The sequence below is a fragment of the Meleagris gallopavo genome, chromosome 3 (assembly GCF_905368555.1).
Source record: "Meleagris gallopavo chromosome 3, MGAL_WU_HG_1.1, whole genome shotgun sequence".
Classification (NCBI taxonomy): Eukaryota; Metazoa; Chordata; class Aves; order Galliformes; family Phasianidae; genus Meleagris; species Meleagris gallopavo.
In genome coordinates, this window is record NC_139406.1 from 23,870,027 (window position 1) to 23,889,036 (window position 19,010).

General features: G+C 37.1%; 1 protein-coding gene across 7 annotated transcripts in view; it reads left to right on the forward strand.

Annotated features, from left to right (window-relative positions):
• Positions 1-19,010, forward strand: part of CTNND2 (catenin delta 2) — a 625,555-nt gene that overhangs the window by 226,890 nt on the left and 379,655 nt on the right. For all 7 annotated transcript variants that reach the window (XM_085220451.1, XM_085220452.1, XM_085220453.1 and 4 more), the window contains one exon: positions 9,651-9,763. In XM_085220451.1, coding sequence (XP_085076577.1) covers positions 9,651-9,763 — 113 coding nt within the window. The remainder of the gene's footprint in view (positions 1-9,650; positions 9,764-19,010) is intronic.

The window sequence follows — 19,010 nt, forward strand, 5'->3', positions numbered from 1 at the left end:
AAGTTGTTTGACTAATCAATATATTGTCTGCTAGAATGCTAGAGGGTTTTTTGTTTGTTTGTTTGAAAAGCATCCTTGCCTTCATGCAGAATTTCTTTATGGCTTAACAGTAATCCTGTATAATTTGGAAGCCCAGCCAAGTAGCAAACTGAATTCTGCAGGTATGCAGCAAATCAAACTTCTGTGTTATTGGCTGTGAGGGAAGGAAAGCAAAATCCTGTAGCCATTAGATTGGGTGCAGTAGTTTGTTCTAAAAAACAAACAGCCCATCTGACTTTATCTCTGAGTAACAGTAATGAGTAGCTTTTTAAAGGCCACTTTCAGGTCTATTATCCTAACTAATCAAGATTCAATGATAATTGCAAGTTATGAAGTATGTTTTTTGGATGCTCTACACTGCCAGTCTATGTATTGGTTGAGAAATCAGGCCAGAGACAGCAAGAGAAACTGTTCACCTGAATAATTTCTGCATTACAAGCACGAGAAGAGGAAAGGACAAGATGTCTCTAATTTCCTAGAAGATTCTGAACAGAATAAAGCAAGTGATAATGATATATAATGCTGACTCTCCGTCTGCATGCAATGCCTAGGATATAACCTGTGGCTTCAGAGCTCTGGGATAACTAATAAAAGGTGTATAAATTGAGAACTGGGAAGCCCCATGATAAGATGCTGAAGCATTCTTTGAATGTCTAAACACGTGAGCAGAAAGACTGTATGCAAAGTGTTAGGTGGTTTTGTTAGCCACATATGTTAGTGTGTGAACTGACACCTCTGTAGCTCTTGCTGGCATACCAGACCACAGACTGTAGAAGAAGGAAAAAGCTGGAAGCTGGATGTATTATTGGGAGTCAGAAAGTATTCTCACAGTGCTTCAATATCTGTAGCACTTCTGGAATTTTCACTTTATTAATGCACGCTGTTCTTATCTTTTCACATCTATGAACTATACATAGAATCATGGAAGGGCCTGGGTTGAAAAGGACCCCAAAGATCACCTAATTTCAACCCCCCTGCTTTGTGCAGGGTTGCCAACCACTAGACCAGACTGCCCGGAGCCACATATGCAAATAATCTTTACATCACAATAAAGCATCTTCCAACCATATCTAGACAGTGTTGCTCTTCTCAGAACAGAAATACCCAACAGCTATGTATCAGAAGATCAAGGCAAAGGGCGGCGTTCCACAGCTCATTATGATAACAGTTGTGTATTTTTAATGCCATAATCGAATCTTGATTCCACAAACAACCCATATGAATAATAGCCCTTGGTTGGGAATTGCCATGTTAATATCTTGTGAAGAAACTTGTGATTGCTAATGTCATCCGATAACTGGGAAGAAAATTCTCAATTCCTAACTCCATTGTGGTGTTAGAAAGCAGTATTCCTTTATTTTTTTATTATTTTTTTATTTTTTTTATATGTACCAGGTGATTTGACAGATCAAGTGCACGCTCTTGCAGTTCACATTCTACCTTTAAAGAGTTAAGACATACGTATGCAGTGCTTTCTTTTCTGAGAGCTCATTAATATATGCTCATGTCTCTCTGGGCATGCGCAGTTGTGTCTAAGGTGGCCATATGTCACTGATTTTTATCCCCATTTTTCCATCATCAGCTTCATCACAGAGACTTTTGGCTGACCTCTGGCTGTTTTTCTCAGATTTGGCAAACTTCCATTGCTTGTTAGCCATAATGAGTGACTTCAAAAACAATATATGTGACATCTGAAGAAAATGTCTTTGGACCTGGTGGATGCAAAAGATAAAAGTAGTCTGTTATGACTCCAGTGCCTCTTGTGAAGCAGAATTGTTGGGGAAAACAAGGCTGTTCACACGTGAATCAGGGTTGAAATGCAAAGTTTTGGAAGAGCACTCACCGATTCCATCTGCTAAGCTAATATATTGGTCCTTAAATAATATCCTGATCTCTATGGCTGAACAAACCAGCGTACGTCGCTAAAGCCTCACCATCAGGTGAATACCTGAGCTAGAGAAATGCAGGTTCTGGCTGACAAAATACTAGCGCTTGTGTCAGCTTAATGTTTCTTAAGGTAAGTAGGATGATGATCTGAGTTTGATAGTAGCTAATCTGTGCTGGGCACTTCTTTTAATCCATAATGCAGATTGGCACAATTCTTTGAAAAATATTTTCCAGAACTCATTGATTCTGGAATCCTGGGAAACTTAAAAGAGACTTGGGAGGTCCGTGCCAGGCAGGACTGGCTTCCTGTTAGATCACATGTGCAGTTCAAAACCTCCAAATATTGAGATTCAAGATTCCACAACCTGCCTGGGCAGCCTGACAGGCTTAACCACTCTTGCTGTTTGTTTGTTTGTTTGTTTTTGCTTCTTTATTTTGCACGATATCCAGTAAAAATTGACAGGGCTACAATTTGTGACTTCTGCCTTTTGCTATGTATCTCTGACTAGAGTCTGGTGCTGTCTTCACTGTTGTCCTCCATTAATCACAGAATCACAGAATGGCCCAGGTTGGAAGAGCCCTCAAGGATCATGAATCTCCAACCCCCTGCCACATGCAGGGCCACCAACCTCCCCATTTCATACTAGACCAGGCTGCCCAAGGCCCCATCCAACCTGGCCTTGAACACCTCCAGGGACGGGGCATCCACAACCTCTCTGGGCAGCCTGTTCCAGCACCTCACCACATTCTTTAAAGAACTTCCCCCTGATGTCCAACCTAAATCTTCCCTCTCTCAACTTAAAACCATTTTCCCTTGTCCTGCTATTATCAACCCTTTCAAAAAGTTGAAGTAATAATTAAATAATAATTAAGCAGTAATAGTTGGCAGCTAACTCTTCTCCAGTCGTTTTCTTTACCATGCCAAACAAACCAAATTCATTCATCATCTCCTTGATTCAATCCCATAACCATCTTATTGGCCTTCTGAACCTTTGCTTCAAGTTCTTGTGTCTCTTGTTCTGGTGACCCAAAATCAGGAGTGTACTTGAGATGCAGCTTCAGGAGTACCAAATAGAGGGGAATAGTTACTTCTGTATCATGCTGAAAGTTATTTTGGCATTGCAACCAAGTACATTGTTGTCCATCATCACAAAAAGAATGCCCTGCTGATTCACAGTCTTTTGTCTGCCACAGTCATAGGTACTTTTTGCAGAGGTGCTTCATTTTCCTTTGTGAAACTTTGTGACATTCAGGACTTTCAATTTTTCTTTCTGGAACTGCACGACATTCCTGCTGACCTGTTCATACAACTTGTCAAGGCTTGTCTGAGTGGCATTCCTGCCCTCCAGCATATGAATTGTTTCCTCCAAATCAATGACACCTGGAATCTAGAAGTTTCGAACAATTATAGTCAACTCTTAGCAACTTTTTTTTTTTTTTTTAGGTTTTTTTTTTTTTTTTTTGCTTCATTAAGATCCTGCAACAACATACCTACCACTGAGTTGCTAGAATTTGCTACCACTATGTTCATCTATTTATTGCCTTGTTCTGAGCAGTTTCCTACAACTTCATTTCATTAAATGAGTGAGAAGAACGAAATGTTTCAGTGAAGAAGAGTAAGAACAGTACAAGAAAGATTAGAGAAGCTAGGATGGTTGAATGGTACATTCTAAAGTCCAATTTTGAAGCTTCTGAACAGCATTCAGTGTCAGATAGGGGGCATCTCTAGTGATGTTTTTATCATGCTTGAAAACATCAAGACATTCTGTTTTCCTTCTAGATGCAGGGTAGGCTGTCAGGTCTGGTTTGTGTCTGATGTGGTTTCAGGATTTCTGCCAATTTAAACTTCTCAAGATTTTGCTGTTTTCACAGGAAGTTGGTGCCTCACGTATAGCTGCTCGTGTGTTTTCAGGGTATAGTAGGTTAAAAAGAGTTTGTTTAAAACACCTTGCGAAGTAATGGCATACTTAGGAATTTATAGATATGCAGCATATGGAATTATGCATGATACCATGGGAATTGCATAACAGTATATAGAGACTGCTTGTGACATCGACGTACAGTTTTTCTTGTTTAATAAGCTAAAATAAGGTAGAGCCAATATTTTGCATTTCTACAGACTATGTGCTTTAGGAAATTCTGAGATTTCTAAGATATTTCTAGAAAAGGCATCAGTTCACAAGACCACTTCTTTGTTGAGCTGTAATCAAGCTTTCTGTCTTCATCTCACCAGAGATTCCCAACCCTCCCCTAATGCTGTTATTTGTATACGAAGATTCAAATGATCATCAGTGCACCAATTTGGTTTGTATAGCACGTTTATATTCAAAAGATTAACACTTTCTTTTCTTTTAACGTTACAACTTTAAGATGCATAAGAATTAAATGAATTCATAAGGATATTCAGTCTAAATTTAGATCCAATCAAAATGATTTTTCAGCTGCTTTTAACCATCTCTACTCATTTTGCCGTGTCTCTTGCACAGCATCAATACACATCTCTCTGCAAAAAGACTGAAAAATTACTTTGAGATTGTAAGGGGTAGAGTGAAATGAGATCAGCTCTGAATATCAGCCAGATTTCTTTTGGCCTGTTTTCCTCCTCTGAGCATTCAAATGAATTGACACAGACCACTGAGCAAATACAAAACAGAATGTAACCAAAACCCCTCCACTTGGTGTGCTCTGAGCTCGGAGTTCACAACCTCTGGAGGCTGTGAAGGTTTCTGTCAGGCCTACTCAGTGTTCTGGACCACTGTGAGATACAAGACTTGCCTCAAGCGCTTAGTGCTTCTATGGCTGCAGAGGGTAGATGGAATGTAAGTCCCATACTGAAAAGGCTGTCCAGTTACCCTCTATGGTGTGGTGAGTATTTTTTCCCCCAAAGTATGTTGATAGATAAGTAAACTTGTGAATAAAAATTGCTTCAGACTCTATCAGATACTGTTTTGATCACTTCAGAACAATTTGATAAAGTTGTGTTGAACTTCCTCCCTTTCCAAGCTGCTCTCTTGACTGATTTCTCTGGATTAGTCTTGTTGTGATGTCTAATCTTTCTGCTGGCATCACACTCCCACACTCTTTTGTTACTGCATGCTGAGGACTGTCAGAGCGGTCACTTTGGCTTTGCATTACCTTTGCCTGTGTACTTACTTTGGCATCATCCCCTTTTTAATGCAGGCCATAAAGCTGCATTTGGCATAGCTTTGCTTAAATTAATTATGAAGGTGCAGTGTAGTTTCTGCAGTTCTTTTGGAGATGAAGATTTGTGTAAATAGTGGCTAGAAGTATGCTTTTCATTTTGATGTTCAGATTAGTTTGATTCAGATGAATAATAGAGGATTGTGATGATAACACAAGATGGCATGATCTGGTGAAAATGATTGTAAACAGAACAAATATTACAAATAATAGAGTAAGCTTCATTGGATATTTGCATAGAATGTAAGCAAATACTATTTCTAGTTTCTGTCTTCTTCCACTGTGACAGCTGCTTGAAATCTAAGCATATGGAATTATTTAACTCTTAGTCACTCTAAGTGCCTCCCAAACAGAAAGGAGGAAGCTTATTAATTTTATTTTTTTTTTTTTCTGGCAGGCATTCTTAACATAATGGAATAGCAAACTCGTCCTACTCTTACTTGAATCTTTCTCTGCTTTCATTCTAAGGCAACCCTGTGGACCTTCACCTTGGACATCATATGAGGGAATATCTAACTGTTTTATATTAAACTAAATGTCGAGGATTATTATGGAAAGACGGTTGTGTGGATCTGCCCTTTCATGCACCCTTTGTTCACCACCTTCTGTCTTATTCCTCCCCTTGGTAACTTCTGTCACCTGACAGGACATAATAACAGAATGAGAAATAGCAGCTAAGAAATTGCAAGCTAATGATGAAGTTAGTATTCTAGCCACTTGATAGTGGCTTGGATGTAGGTAGGAACCCAAAATTATTTTTTCCTTTAGTGATCCAGAACATCTTTTTTTCCTGCTTGGGAAGGGAAAGAGACACAACTGTCCTTTTCCATTTATCTCTGTAGGACAGGACTGAAATAATGTGGACAAGGACACAGACCAGAAAACACGAATTTCTGCATCTCAATCAGATAAAGATTTTCACAACTGGAAATTGCCTATAGGGAAAGGCTTCTTAAACCTGTAATTTCTAGGAAATTTGCAACCAGTTCATACGGTAGGATTGAAAAGAGATTAGTGGAAGATGAGTCATGATGTGTGCTATGAAATTAGAGAAGAAGAAAGTAAGAAAGACATATAGATGGTTAAGAATAGAAAAGTATATTTTGAAGACTAAAATCATGAATATTGAACAAAAACATGCATGTCCTACCTCAGCTGGGACAGGAGATGAAGCTGAATTGCTGAAAACATATGCCAAGCTTCAAAGTCTGTATTGGTATCACTTTTATGATTGAGTAAAGTAACTTTAAAAGTAGTGGTTTAGCTGTTAAAGCTTCTACTGTTGTTTTGAAAGAAAATTTAATGTTTGGTTACGTCTGTTTTGTACCTTATATTACCAAAATTTCTCAGTGCAGATGTATTTTAATAGAAAGCATGTTTGTGTAGCAGATTTTTTAGCACTTTGATTCTGTGTTCTTCAAAACTTTAGTAATATTTGTATTGCAGTCCTTTCTGCAGTATTCAAATCCTGGTCTTGTTTGTGTAAAATGATAACTCTTGGGGAGTTGATTAACGCTCTTTTCAGATGGGTGATTTTACTAGTTAAGCAGGTAAATGTTGTGTGTGAAGTAGGCATATCTCAACCAGATGGTTATTATTAGGTGATTTTTAATGATGCTATTTACAAATAACAAGGAAAAAGACATTTTGGAGTACAACAAAAGCATGTGCAGAGCATATTAACAGCTATGATTCCTGATGCGCTATTGGTGTACAGCAAGCACTGGTTATATCTTGATGTGCTCTGTGCATCAGTCTGTCTCTTTTGAGGGTGAGGAACCTTGGATAGTCTTGCTTGGAGTAATGTATACAAAGTAGGCTCTGTCATAGAGTCAATGGCCATTTAAGTGCACTCCAGCTCTTTCTTGCTGTACATTATCCGTGTGGAGGTTCTGCACTACTTGTAGTGTGGGTCAGAAGTTTTTCTGTGCTAGTAAAAACAGAAGTAAAGGGGAATGGCCCTGGTGAATCAGGTGGAACAACCATCAGCTCTTTCCTTCTTCTATTTCAGTTATAGATTTACCAGTGACAGAGGTTTAAATGTTTTATGCTTCCATGTATATGTATATATACATGTGGAGGCTTTTTGTTCAGAGGTTTTAGGTAACAGACAAGACGAAGGCATTTGAGTCCTTGCCTCTACCATTTCTTTCATTCTGAAATGCAATGTTCCCTAGTGGCACTTGGTGCACTTAACAGTTGGGCCCAAAGATCTCCGGTGATGTTCTTTTGGTAGGCAAAACATGGCATGCTTTGCCTTGCCTCTGCAGCACAGGGAGATTGCTTTGGGAAGGAAAGAAGGAAAAAGGAATTATAGGCACATTAAGAAGTGGATTTTCAAAATATACGGGTTGCTCCGAAAGTAATACCTCCTATTTATTTCCATGGAAACTACAACAGATACAAAGAGCACCATAACACAGTTTGATACAGAAAATTGTCAGCCACAAAACGATATTGTTCAACATAGTCCACCATTAGGTATACATTTTCAATGTGACAATGTGACAAACAAGAGCCTGCATGCTGCTCTCTAAAAATCTGCACCTGTTGAGGTGGCCCACTGTTTCACTGCTGCTTTGATGACATAGTTGCTGGGAAGATGCTGCCCATGCAGTGCATCTTTCATCAACCCAAACAGATGAAATCCAGAAAGGACTAATTGCTGAATGTACTGGTACTGTCCAAACAAGATTGGGAATGTGCTCCATGGTCTGTAAGCTGATACAAGGCTTGGTGTTACTGCAGTGCAAGATAAAGGTTCTTCCCTGGGCTGACTATGGAAGAGTCATCAGAGACATCAGAGCTGATGAAGTGTCCGGGTTACAGGAAAAACAGAAGGATCACCCCTTTCCTACCACAAATCTTTGATGGAGAATTCACATTGTAACTCCATGGATTGCCATTCTTACTATGGCTTATATTGGTGACAGCATTTCTCGTCACCAGTAGTGATGCAGTCCAGGCAATTGTCGTCTTCAGCCTCATATTGGTTCAGTAGATGGTGACAAATTTGCATACAGTGTTTTTTCTGTTTCTGTGTGAGCATACCTGGGATTCACTGGGTGCAAACTTTGTGACATTCCAACATTACCAGATTTCCAATGCACTGGAGCTGATATTCAGCTCTGTACAGAGTTCCTTTGTGGTAATCTGCCAATTTGAGACATTTTGTGGTGTGACAGGTGTGTCTGGCCATCCAGAACATGGCTCGTCTTTCATGTCACTGTTGCCACTGCTAAAATGCACCACCTATCCCTCATGCTGCTCACAACCACTGTTCGATCTCCATAAATGTTCAGCGAGCATTAATGAGTGTCATTGGGTGCCATCTTTTCTGAATGGAGAAGCTCAATAACACACCTTTGCTCCATCTGCACTTCCCATTTTGTCAGACTGCTCCTCTGCTGCCATCTGTTGCATAGCAACAAAATGTTATGGGATACTGACGAGAAGGTGGAACCTCTACTGCCATACCACCAACATCCACCTCTGACGTTGTGGCCAACGTAATAAAATAGGAGGCATTACACTCAGAGCAGCTCTGGTATATCTCCTTTAGCCTTCAGTGTAAAGGAGAGAGGCAAAAGAACAGTTTCTGCATACCTATGAATGTGATTTTATTTAATGGTGTTCAAAATGAAAAGGCAGCATGTTTAGCAAACTAAAAAGAAATAAAATGTAAAATATTCTTTTTTAAAAAAAAGCATAATTCCCTATAAATATTTCTATTTTTTGTTTGATGAAAATACTAATAAAAGATGTAGAAAATGCAGTTTTTCAGGGAACTGTGAGGATTAAACTTGGCTTGTTTTTTTGTGTGTGGGGTTTTTGTTTTTTAATTTGTTTGCTTTTAAAATTTAATTTCAGGAAATAGCCTCTTGTGTATAGAAATGAAAATTCATTTTTGAGCTCTTCAGATAAATCTTGTCTGGTGGGGCTGGTTTGACTTCCTTGTCAGAATGAAAGAAAATGTATTCAATTTGTGGCTTTTATCCAAAACTGCTTGAGTTTCCCTTCTGCGTGCCGTTAAGTGCTGAAATTTAATCATGCTCAGTCCAGAACAATATACCTTCAATTTAATTTATTTCAATAGTCTGTACTATGATGGCTGGTATTTTTATCCTCAGTAGAAAAGCTTTCCTCACCACATGACCATCTGCAGAACTTTACATCTTTTTTTAGTAACCAAATTGTTGCTTATGACACAGCATAGTTAGATCACCTTGTTATAAACATGTTTTTATGCCAAGGGCTCTATGTGAACTGTGGCTGATTTTGACATGGGCCTGAATTTTTTAATGTGTTTGGAAATTCCATTCCCGATAAGCTGGCTCATTCCACAACGCAAATCAATGGAGCGAGTGAAAGAATGAGTAGGTGGTACCGCTAAGATTTGGATTGTAAACACAATAAAGAAAGGTTTTCCCACAGGGTAGTGTTGTAAAATTTTTTGCAAAATTATTTTATGTACTGAAATTCTCAAGAGAAGTCAAAATGAATGGTTTCATGTGTTTTTTCAGGAACTACAGTTTGAGAGACTGACTCGAGAGCTTGAGGCTGAGCGTCAGATCGTAGCGAGCCAACTGGAGCGATGTAAACTTGGATCAGAAACTGGAAGCATGAGCAGCATTAGGTAATGCATAAACTGCTAATTTCTTTGTTGGGTATTGAAAAGAAATACTATTGATCGTGGTGTGAAACAATTGCACAGCAAGGATGATGAGCTTTTAGTAGAGTTTGAAACTTGATTTTTTATTTTTTTATTTTAAAGAAAAGTTCAAGAGCAGAAGGAATTTTGTGTAATTGTTATCTACTTTGTCCAGTAACAAGGTGGTAGTGACGTTTGGAATTTGTTGACTGGCAGCTTGCTATAGTCTGAGTGGATTAAGAGAAAAACACCTGTTTCCATTACAAATACAGCTACCATTCCCACCAAAGCTTCTCAGTTTTTAGATCTGCAGAAATGCAGTGATAAGCGTATGAACTTATTTTATCAAAACTTCATCAAGGTATTGAAAGCTTTAGGGATTCTTTCAGCTGTACATAAAGCTGCTGACCTGACTTAAAGTGTAGTGATAAAATATGAATCTTCATCTTTTTTAAATATTGGCACTCTTAAAATCAATTATTCTGTACATTGTTTAGATGATGAAAGTATTATTTAAGAAATTGTAACAAAAGGAGTCCTTGGTCAGTTCGGTATGACTAAAGATTTTGTAGTCTTGAACTACTTCCCAGCCATTCTTTTTTCTCAGGTGAACTTAATAAATAAAAGATGATAGTGTTTGAGTTTCAAGGACCAAGAGAAATGCTGTGTGGACATGTCTTCTGTTCGTGTCAGTGGAAATACTAAGTGTGATGTGTTTGAAGACCAAGCTTAGTATGAAGTTTTATGTAATATAAATAGAAAAGCCTGTAAAAACCCTGTCACTATTGGAATAAACTCTTCTTCAGTTGAAGTAACTCAGCCTGTACAGCAATTAAAGAAATGATTGTTTTCCATAGTAGGTAGGAAACAGTTATTCTCCAGAATGCTACAAATGCAACAGAAATTCAAAATGCATCATTAAAGTAGCAAAATTCAGACGAATCTTTCATTAATTCAACCATTGTGCATGAAGTTCACTTAAATATAAAAAAGTCTTAACATTAAATCATGAATTAAGATCCTAAAAGAAAACTCTGTTCAATTTTATGTATTCTTTTCTACTAGCTACACTTCTATAAGCATTAGGAACAATTGCATTACTTTGAATTATTTAAACACAGTGTAGTACTATGTTTGCACTTGAGGTACATTCGCACTGTACTTTCAGTTTTGTGTATGGTATGCTTGTATTTCAAAAAAGCTACCTGAATCATATCTGAATAGTGCTGTTAACTTATGATCCCTATGATTATTCCACATAGTATTATGGAGACTGTGGGATTTCTTGTTTGGAAGAAAATGTGTTCTTTTGCTTTTTGGTTACTGTTTGTTTTTTTGTGAATATCTTTCAGCAAATTTAGACTTTTTAATCATCAGTGACATGAAGACTGTTCTCCATCTCCAATTGTTTGAGAAGTTTAGTATTTTGATTACTAATCTCTCCATAGGACAAACTGCTACTGTGGAGATTTCATGTAGAACAGTTTGCCCCAGAAATGTTATACTTGGAAGAGTTTAATATTTCTAGCATTTCAACTAGGAATATTTAGCCAAATACTTGAAACAACATTGAAAGCTTATAATTGAAATATATTCTTAGACTTGCAAGTTGATTTTCAGAGGAAATCCATAATCATCTAGTATGATCTGGTATTTTTCCTGTATATACTAAATGATTTTAAATTTTTGTTAGTTTGAACAAAACTTAATTATAACTAAGTTTTATAACCTATTCAGTTATTTTAAAATTATGGGTGGGATTAGAACTATCAAAAATACTAAGGTCAAATATCAATCTGGCTGTTGTGCAGTCTTTCTGTATGACTGGAGTCTGTAGAGGCAGAGACTTGCCTGAAGGAATTTTTTGTTAGATATAACCACCTGTGAAGCTCTGCTTCTTAGATATACTTGCTTTGAAACAAGGTTGTTAACTTTGTTGCAAATATTTGCTATTTTTTAAGTCAACTCTTCTACTGATATAGTATATTCTGAAGGATTTCTGGCTTTGTTGTTCAGCCACTCAAAGTAAACCCAAGAGGTCTGAGACAGATGATCTTCCCCCGAATAACCATATAAATGTCATTCATTCAAATGTTACATCATTTTAATGTTGAATTTTTGCTATTAAGTTGGAAGTAACAATATTAAAAGTTTCTGAATCATTCATTAGAAGGCTACTACTGGATTTCCAGTTAATCCTGTGATTTCTGCAGTCATAATGGTAATCTGTGCAGTTAACAGGTTGTTTTGTGTTCGTCTTTAGTGGATTTGTTTTTTTGTTTGTTTGTTTTTTGTTTTTTGTTTTTTTTTACAATAACAATCAGAATTAATTTTTAAAAACTGCTTTTGTTTAATACTAAAATAAATTGATCCAAGTTCTTGGGATTGGCAAAAAAATAAAAAAATAAATAAACATAAATAAATCCTTTGAGATTAAAGATTTAGATCCAGCAAGGATTAATTCTGTTCTGTGACTTTCTGTAATAAATATGTAAGCTCACGTTAACGTTTAAAGTTTATTTGCTTTCCTACTTCAGTCAATGCATTTCAGGCTGAGAAATCCAAGTGATGAGAACACTTTCAAAAATGTAGATTAAGTTCTAAACAAAGAGATTAAGAGTTTTCAAAATGTGAAATTGTACAGGGGAAACCAGAGATATTTATGGCTAAAACAATTATATTTTCTTCTCATTAATGAGGTAAGTGTTTAAAAATTAAAAATGCTCACAAGAAGAAATTCTTACCAGAATTACCCCACCTCTGTATCTGAACATGGTGGCACACACCCATTGAGATCAATTTCAGTATAGGGGAAAAAAAGGAAGAGAATTGGATGATGAGGAGAGTAAATTTGTGGCTAACAAGTGAATAAAAGAACTTGGATTCCCTTAATCTTCCTTGAGCCCAGTACTTGTGGAGTCTGTTTCCCTCTGAAGGGACACTAGAGATTTTAGTATCTCTGTCTTTTTACATAGAGATTTTAATATATGTAAGTGGATTATATTCATGATTTCCACTGCACCCAGTACTGCATAGCATTTATTGTAGTGTGTGTTTCTATCAATCTGCTAAGCTTTTGTTTTCCCAAATACAGAGTTGTTTGACTGATGTCGAAGTGTCTTATTAGAGAGGGGGAGAAAGTCCCCTTCTTCCTTCCTGAGATTTTATCATAGAAAGTCCTACTTTTAAAGCTTCATCCTCCAGAGTTGTTTGCTCTCCCTGAGTATAGCTTGTATCATTCTCCCTACTTGCACCATTACGTTGCTAAACTTCTAGGGAAAGAAAAAGGCAGTGGTTTGCTTGTAGCTGGGGGCTGAGTGACATGATGTAGAAGCCCCCCAGAAACTTTCACCAGAATTAAAAAAAAAAAAAAAAGCATGCTTAAAAATTATAAATAGATCTGCTTGGAGTGTTAGTTTTTTTAACCCTTTTCTTCTTCTGGCATATACGTAACGGTTCAGTAATCAACTGTGTTACAACTCTTTTCACCTGTGTGGAAAGCCTATATAACCTTTGCTAGCTAGTATCAGTGGAGGACTAAAGCTATTATAAAACTGCATGAACAGCCATAAAATACTATTTTATGATCTTATGATTGTAAAATCATAGAATTGCTCAGGTTGGAAAAGATCTTAAAGATCATCAAGTCCGACCACAACCTAACCGTACCTCCCTAACTCTAACAACCCTCCACTAAATCACATCCCTGAGCACCACATCCAACGGTTTTAAACACATCCAGGGATGGTGACTCAACTACCTCCCTGGGGAGCCTATTCCAGTGCTTAACAACCCTTTCTGTAAAGAAGTTTTACTTGATATCCAGCCTAAACTTATCCTGGCACAACCTAAGGCCATTTTCCCTCGTCCTGTCACCTGTCACCAGTGAGAAGAGACCAACCCCCCCTCTCACTGCAATCACCTTTCAGATATTGGAAGAGAGCAATAAGGTCTCCACTCAGCCTCCTTTTCCCCAGACCAAACAGCCCCAGTTCCTTCAGTTGCTCCTCATAGGGCATATTCTCCAAGCCCTTCACAAGCCAAGGAACTTTTCATGTAAACATTTGTTCTATGTGTTTGTTACTAGCCAAGGAATTAAAGCTTGTACACATGGAGCAGCTTTCCATATTTGCTAGCAGGCTAAACCAGCTTACAGTGGTGTTTACTACCATGTCTTGATGTAACATCTTGAAACAACTGCACGTGTGCATAATGAAGAAGCTCAGTGTACTTCATAGGGGAGATATCAGGAAAACTGTTCTCAACTTTACTTCCTTGGGATATTAATTCTATGAAGATTTTATGGTTGTCTTAAGATTGTGCCTTTGAAACCACATTTTAAGAACATGCTGAAAGACTGTTAGTTCTATCTACTTTTTTTTTTTTTTTTTTTTTTTCTTTTTCCTCTTTTCTGGCACATTTTGCACTTGGCCCATAAGGAGCTGTGTGTCCAACCGTACTGTGAAGCTTCAGGTAGCTTGATTTTCAGGCATTAAGAACTTAGTATATAGCCTTTTCTTGTCACGGGAGTCAGGATTCAGAGATTAATGATAGGCTAATTTGTAAACCTCAGTGCAACTAATAACAAACATGCAGCCTAGATCCACTGTTAAATTGATCATGTCTGATTGGAGGTGAATCTAGTTAGCCAGGATGAAATGTAATATAGTCAATAGTTTTAAGGATATGAAGTGATTTAGTGAATTAAATCTTAATAGTACACTTTTTCTGAAGATGGTCTCAGCAAATACTAGGTTCTTGAAGTGCTAAATTTCGTAGTATGAGTAGTATCTGTTTATAGGGAGCTTGCCAGAAATACAGACAAGTGTAATGTAAGTATGAGTAATAGAAAAAGTTGCTAACTAAAATATTCCTGTTTGAGATATGCTTTCTCAAATACCAAGGTGAAAACGTTCCTGCTTTTTTCCTTTGGCTACCTTTATTCTTACTGATCTCTTCAAAACTTGGCACAGTAAAGTTGAAAGAATGGCAGTGAAAGAAAACACTAGTTGTAAGGAGCATGTTACCAAAGAAGTAAGGAGCAGGTGTTTATAAAAACCTTTGGAAAATGGGATCTAGTCATATTTAAGTTTCTTATGACAAAACTGTCCAAGAAAAGTAGAATACTAAATACCACAGTAGCAGAGGTCTTTGTCTGCTTCTGTCTCTGAAGCTCTATTTACCAAACAGTGTTTCAGGCTGTCCCATTAGACTCCAGCAATCTACTTACGTGTCACAGAAATCCTTGATGACTTTGTAGGTAGTGGGTTGCTATCTGGCAGATGATGGATGCATGTCTTCTAGGTAAAGTCTGGAACCCAGCATTTCTGCAAGTCAGGCTACTGATTCACATTTCTGCTAAGGCCCAGTATTTAGGGAACCAGTTTAAAAAATAATAATAATAAATAAAAAATAAAAAATTGGTACAAGGTAGTCAAAAGTTGTACAGATTCTTGATGCTTCCATTAACCTAAAATTTGTAGGGACTCTGTACTGGTTCTCCATAATAAGGCATGTTGAGAAAACAGATTAGTCCTATTGATACCCTACAGGGAACTAACTAGTTTCACAGTTTTATAGCAAGCAAGCTTCTGTTGCTGAAAGGCAAATATCCAGCAAATGTCCAAGCAGTCAAGTCTGGTGTGATTCTCTTTCTTACAGTTCGTCCCTATCTTTTACAATATAATTGTTTCTTTTCCTGCTGGAGATATCACCTCTATGAGAGCAGCAATACAGTAACGTTCAGCATTGCTCAAGTTTTAACACTAATATGTTTATATGAAATTAAAGTATCAGATTTTTAAAAAATGTCATCCACCTTACTGCAAAGAAGCAATTTTTCTCTCTGTTGCCCTAGGAAAAGATTTTTTCAGCTAACAGCCTTATTTGGGGCTGCCACTTGTCACTTTGATTCTCTCACAGTTAGCTCAAGTATTTCATTATTTCTTCCGTTTCACTAATACCACTAATAGAAAAGTAAAAAAAAAATAAAAAAAAATCAAGAAGCAGAATTATGGCAACAGAATAAAAACTTCAGATTCTTCATATATCATCATTTACTGATATTTGAGCCAATGAAAACTCTATTCACGTGGATGTTTTCTAAATCAGTGCATTGTTGGTGTGATTCTAAGATGTCCGAAAGTTCTTTCTAGTTGTCATATTCACACTTAAGTATCTGGCTGCAAGTCTGCACTTGAATATTGTGCTAATTTGAAATTAATTGGGAAATACTCATCTTAGGAAGTATATCTTTGTTAGCGTAAAATTCAGCTATGTCTTACAGAGTTAAGTTCTGTGTACTTTTGGCAAACCATTTGTTTGAAAAATTTGAGCAATACCACTTACCATTAAGGACAGATAACACTGCAGCAGACTGCCTAAGATGTAAAAAATATCATTTGAAGCTTAAACGCTTGTAAAGTATCTGTCAAAAAAAAAGGGTATGAATGATAAGACTTTCTCTACAACCCTTTGAGCTCGACTTTTTATGATTCCTTCCTGTACTCTGCTTTTATAATTCGAGAACGTTCTTTTTGTCCCCATCCTTACTTATCAGATGTGGAAATGTTTTTGGACAGGGTTGGAGGAAGACAAGATTGAGGATAATGCTGAGGGAAAAGTGCCTTGATACTGTGAAGTTCTTTGAATTAGCGCATTTTCAGAAAAGTTGATTTTTAGTACTTAACTGCTTGTGGATCAAAAGTACTAGATAGCTTTTTTTTTTTTTTTAATATATCTTCGATATATTTTGATACCTTAGAAATAAGTGGTTTATGACTGAGAACAAATTCTGTAATACTGGTGAAATTATTTAATAGCTATGAACAATTGAAATCAAATGCTGTTATAGAAATAGGGTAGCAAAGATATTTCAAAGTGCTTTGAGAAATGGTGGACAGATCCTATCACAGTGTCTGTCATTAATATTGTATGCTGGTCTATATTGAACCAAGATTGCGGTTTTTGCTTATTTTGCCAAGGTTACCTCCCTCTGAAGATGTACATTGAGAGGTATATTTGTGTTATGAAGGGAATTTCAAGCAATCATCATCATCATTGCTGTTGTTGTTATAGATTTGTACCACCAGCCCTATGGCTCTCCCCTGCTACCCAGGCCACCATGCCAGCCCTTGGCATTCAGCCCCAAATCGAACAAGCACAGCCAGGTCCCAGCTCCCTACAGCCTGCCCACCCTGGCCATGCTGAATCTCTAGGCGTAGTCTCCGAGGTGTTATCCTATCTGGCCTTTGGTGTGTTTAGGGTAAGGAGAGGTCCTTCCAAACCCAATGAAAAGAGGTCAAGAAGCAGATCTATAGGTGCATACAGGATCCTAGTTTCTACTAGGAGGAAAAGTTAAGGAGAAAGAACGTTTGTTCCAAAAGTAGATGAGGCATCTGGAAGAACCCAGACATAGTCTGAAAATGGAAGAATTGGATTTAATTGGTCCACAAATGAATCAAAAGTAATAAGAACTGAAGAGTGGGATGGAGCAGGATGAGGAAAATAAAACTCTCAGTGACTAGAGAAGAGTAGGACACAAAGATAAGGCAAAGGCATCAAGGAACCTTATTGTGCCTTTCGTAAGTGTTGCAGAAATAAAGATAAACGTTGAAAATATCCATTCAAACTGGATACTGGAGTTGAAAAATACTTATTGTAGAAAACACAGATCTCACTGGCTTCATTTGCTATTCCAATTAGTCATCACATCTGTATGTCAGTTCCTGAGATACTATCAAATCATTAAGATTCCTGCTTATCTGGAAGGCTGTAGAAAAAAAATGAGAAACGGCAAATACCTGACAATGATAAAAATTAATCTTTACAATAGAATTAAACCGCAGAAGTTGATACAGTTCCATTGGATTTCCTTTAGCTAGTTTTATAAGCAGATAGATATTTCCTTTGATTATGCACATCTTACAGCTTATGAAACTCCACTGATACTTTGCACAACATAACTTATCCCCAAAGCAATTTAGAAATGAAATGGTCATGAAACAAAAGTTATTTAATAATGTATTTTTACAAGGAGTAAGCCAAAATGCAGTCTGATGAAGGCTTCCCAGAACTTCAGACAAACCAGTTTTGCTGTTCCACAAATGAAAAAAAAAAAGTGACAAAATGTTGTCCATATGCTTGAGGAAACAAATTCAATTTTGTGCTTTCTCAGAAACGTATTTCTCAGAGACTATGTTTTCTATCCCTTTGCCACTCATGCCTTTGTCTCTCACCATCTGAACTTGAGTAGGTGATCTTGAAAGTATTCCTCATTTTTGATAACTTCTTTCTTTTCCATTACCTTATTCTGCCTAGCCTTCATGCCTAAATACTCCTGTTCTAGAACCTCCTGTTCTCAGCACTTCCTTGCTTTGGTAGATTCTGATTGTCTTTCACCAGCACAGGTATAGGAACAGTTACTATTGCTTCCTGCCAAAACTCATCCAGGCTGGTTTACTTGTTTACAGCAAATGACTTGAGTTACTTTTGCATGAAGCTGGGTTTGCCTGGGTTCTTGGTTTTAATAATTGATTTTCAGTATAATCTTAGAATAAATTGAAGATTTTCAATGATAATGCATTGACAAAAGTTACGACTTCTCATCAGACATAGCTTTCAGAAATGCACTCATCTCTACAGTAGTAATTTATGCTTTCAAATGTGGATCTGGTGTCTTGCAGTTGAACAGTTTTGAATTAAAAATAATAATAATAAACTTGTATGTAACTAGTGTTTGATGCTGGAAATTTAAGATTTATCAATAAATTCTGAAAAGCTTTGGGTTTGGGCTTTTTTGGGAGTGAGTCTTTTTTCTGTTACTTCAGAAATTAGCAATGCTGTTATTAATAATAATTAGGTGATCTTTCCTTGGCAATATGTGATAATGTGTGCAGGAATGAGTCCTCTTTGTATTTTTCTTATCTGTCTGCTTCTTCTGAGGGGCTGTCATAAACATCTCAGTGGAGCTGCTACAATTGTGACTGTTCTGGAGCAGAAACTGAGCTTTCCATTCCTTGATACTCAAGTATATTCAATATCAAAAGTTCATAGGAAGTATTAATATATTTGTTGAATTCCAGGAGTGGCATGAATGGATGCACTTCTGTTTCTGCAGGCTTCTCACAATTTGATAGCAACATACTGTGAATGGTTGATGTTATAAGCTCTTGAGGCATGTTGCCATTTCAGCAGTTAAGTGAAGATTTTATAGATTTTTAATGTGTTAAAG